Genomic DNA, 2,098 nt, shown 5'->3' on the forward strand with positions numbered 1-2,098 from the left:
TTCCACATGCTCTTCGCCACCAGCCACGTGCCACGCATCGCCTTCCCCAGCAGCCAGCAGGAGGTGGGCCCGCCCGCCCGCCGCCCCAGGCCCGAGGTGGGCTGGGAAGGGAAGGGTGACCCGGCCCGCTCTGCTCCGACTCAGGCCCAGAGCCGGACCAGCCAGACCTGGAACCTGATCCAGACCTTGGTGTTGGGAATTGCACCAGCCATCCGCAGCAGGGTGGCACCCCAGGCCCTGGTCCTGGACACCCTCTGTCTGCTCCTGGACATCCTTACACCCAGGCTCCGCCCTGTGAGTTCCCATTGGGTGCAGGGGGTGTTCCCATGGGGCAGCCCCAGCTCCACTCAGACCCTGCCCGCTGCCCCCAGGTGAGCACACAGCTGTACAGTGCCCGCGAGAAGCAGCAGCTGGCCGGCCTCGTGGGCACCATGCTTGCCTACAACCTCACTTACCGCCAGGAGCGCACGCCCGATGGGCAGTATGTCTATGCGCTGGACCCGTGAGTGCCGGTGCCTGGGCTGGGGCAACCTGGGTGCGCGTGAAGCTAGGAGTGCAGACCTGTACGGGCTATTCAGGATGGGCAGTTCTAGGCCAGCCCTCGCTGAGACAACTGGGGGTGCCAAGCGCAGCCCGGGGCCTGTGTTTACCCAGGTCTCCCCAGCCTGTGCCCTGGAGCCAGGGCCCCTGAATAACGAGCTCTACAGGCCTTGGTGCCCTACCCTGAGATGCTTGTGGGGCTGTGGCAGGACACTGAGCCTAGCCCTGTCACTGTCTTGGCCAGCCCCGGGTGGGCTTCCCACTGTGGACACAGAGGCTTGGGAGGACACCCACAGCTGCGTGTGGCCTGCGGGGCCTCTGGGCCTGGTGCCCACTGACCGCCCCGGGTGTCTCACCCCTACTCTGAGCAGGAACGTGGAGGAGGTGTGCCGCTTCCCGGAGCTGCCTGCCCACAAGCCCCTCACCTACCAGGCTAAGCAGCTCATTGCCCACGAGGTGGAGGTGGAGAAGATGCGGCGGGCAGACGCTCGGGCAGGGGCTGGGGCAGCGGCTCTGGCTGGGGTGGGGCTTTGCCCACAGGTGAGCCTGACCCAGCTCTGGGTCCTGGTGGCGTCTGGGGAGTGGGTCCACACCAGCCAGCCCTCACTGCATCTCTTCCCCCCCGAAGGTGGACTGTGGTTCCGCACGGGGCAGCGTGGAGATGCGAATGCCACGACCTGCCCCTCGCAACCATGAGCAGAGGCTGGAGAACATTATAAGGAGGGCCCCCGTGACGGAGCAGGTGCTGGGAGGGGCTTAGCCACAGTGGGTGGGGCCCATGGGACACGTGGGGAGGGCTGAGCCATGGTGGGTGGGGCCCGGAGGCCATGTGGGGAGGGGCTTAGCAGCGGTGGGCGGGGCCCCCAGGACAGTGAGGGCTGAGCCTAGGTGAGCTGCTGAAACTGGTTCTAAACCTGAGGGTCCAGCCGGGTTCCCACCTGTGCAGGAGGGTGCCTGCTGGCTCTTTCTGTTCTGACCCAGGATGGGCGGTGGTGAGGGCTGGTGAGGATGGGAGGGACACTTGTTTCTCCTGGGAAGGCCCCTCCCTCTGTCACAGCACTTGCAGGGGTTGGAGGGCGGGTATCTCAGAGGACCTGACTGGCCCCTTCCCCCATCAGCCCGAGAGGGACTTCTTTGGACGTATCCCTGTGGCCCTGCAGAGGACGCAGCCCTGGAGAAGGACACAGCCGAGTGGCACATGGGCACCGCCGTGGGCAGGAGCCAGGTCTGGTTCCGCTTCCACGAGGGTGTCTCCAACGCCGTGCGGCGCAGCCTGTACATCAGGGACCTGCTGTAGCCCGGGCCTGCCTGGCACCGCCTGCCCCGTAGAGAGTGTACAAGAACAGGAGACCTCGAGAAGCTTTATAACGAACGCGCTCACGTCTGCAGCCTCGTTACTCGTTCCCTGTCCCTGTCCCCGTCCCCGTCCCCCAGGCCGGCCCGGCCTCACAGGATAGAGCACTTCCCCTTCTCTACCCACGGGTTGTTCTTCATCAGGTCGGGGTTCAGGAAGGGGTCCTTGGGGATCCCGTCTTCGATCCACTTGAGGAGCCTGTGG

At 65.9% G+C, this 2,098-nt stretch overlaps 2 protein-coding genes across 2 annotated transcripts in view; one reads left to right on the top strand and one right to left on the bottom strand.

Annotated features, from left to right (window-relative positions):
- CHTF18 (chromosome transmission fidelity factor 18) overlaps positions 1–1,910 on the top strand; it is an 8,161-nt gene extending 6,251 nt beyond the window's left edge. The window contains 7 exon segments of the mRNA XM_027771000.1: positions 3–63; positions 145–294; positions 372–502; positions 912–1,080; positions 1,169–1,282; positions 1,659–1,689; positions 1,692–1,910. Coding sequence (XP_027626801.1) covers positions 3–63; positions 145–294; positions 372–502; positions 912–1,080; positions 1,169–1,282; positions 1,659–1,689; positions 1,692–1,837 — 802 coding nt within the window. The 3' untranslated portion in view covers positions 1,838–1,910.
- Positions 1,911–1,915: 5 nt separating this feature from the next.
- Positions 1,916–2,098, bottom strand: part of GNG13 (G protein subunit gamma 13) — a 1,763-nt gene continuing 1,580 nt past the window's right edge. Inside the window, exon 3 of the mRNA XM_006146362.3 lies at positions 1,916–2,092. Within this exon, the coding sequence (XP_006146424.1) occupies positions 1,987–2,092 (106 nt within the window). The 3' untranslated portion in view covers positions 1,916–1,986. The remainder of the gene's footprint in view (positions 2,093–2,098) is intronic.

Source organism: Tupaia chinensis, unplaced genomic scaffold, assembly GCF_000334495.1.
Source record: "Tupaia chinensis unplaced genomic scaffold, TupChi_1.0 Scaffold000178_1, whole genome shotgun sequence".
NCBI classification, from domain to species: Eukaryota; Metazoa; Chordata; class Mammalia; order Scandentia; family Tupaiidae; genus Tupaia; species Tupaia belangeri.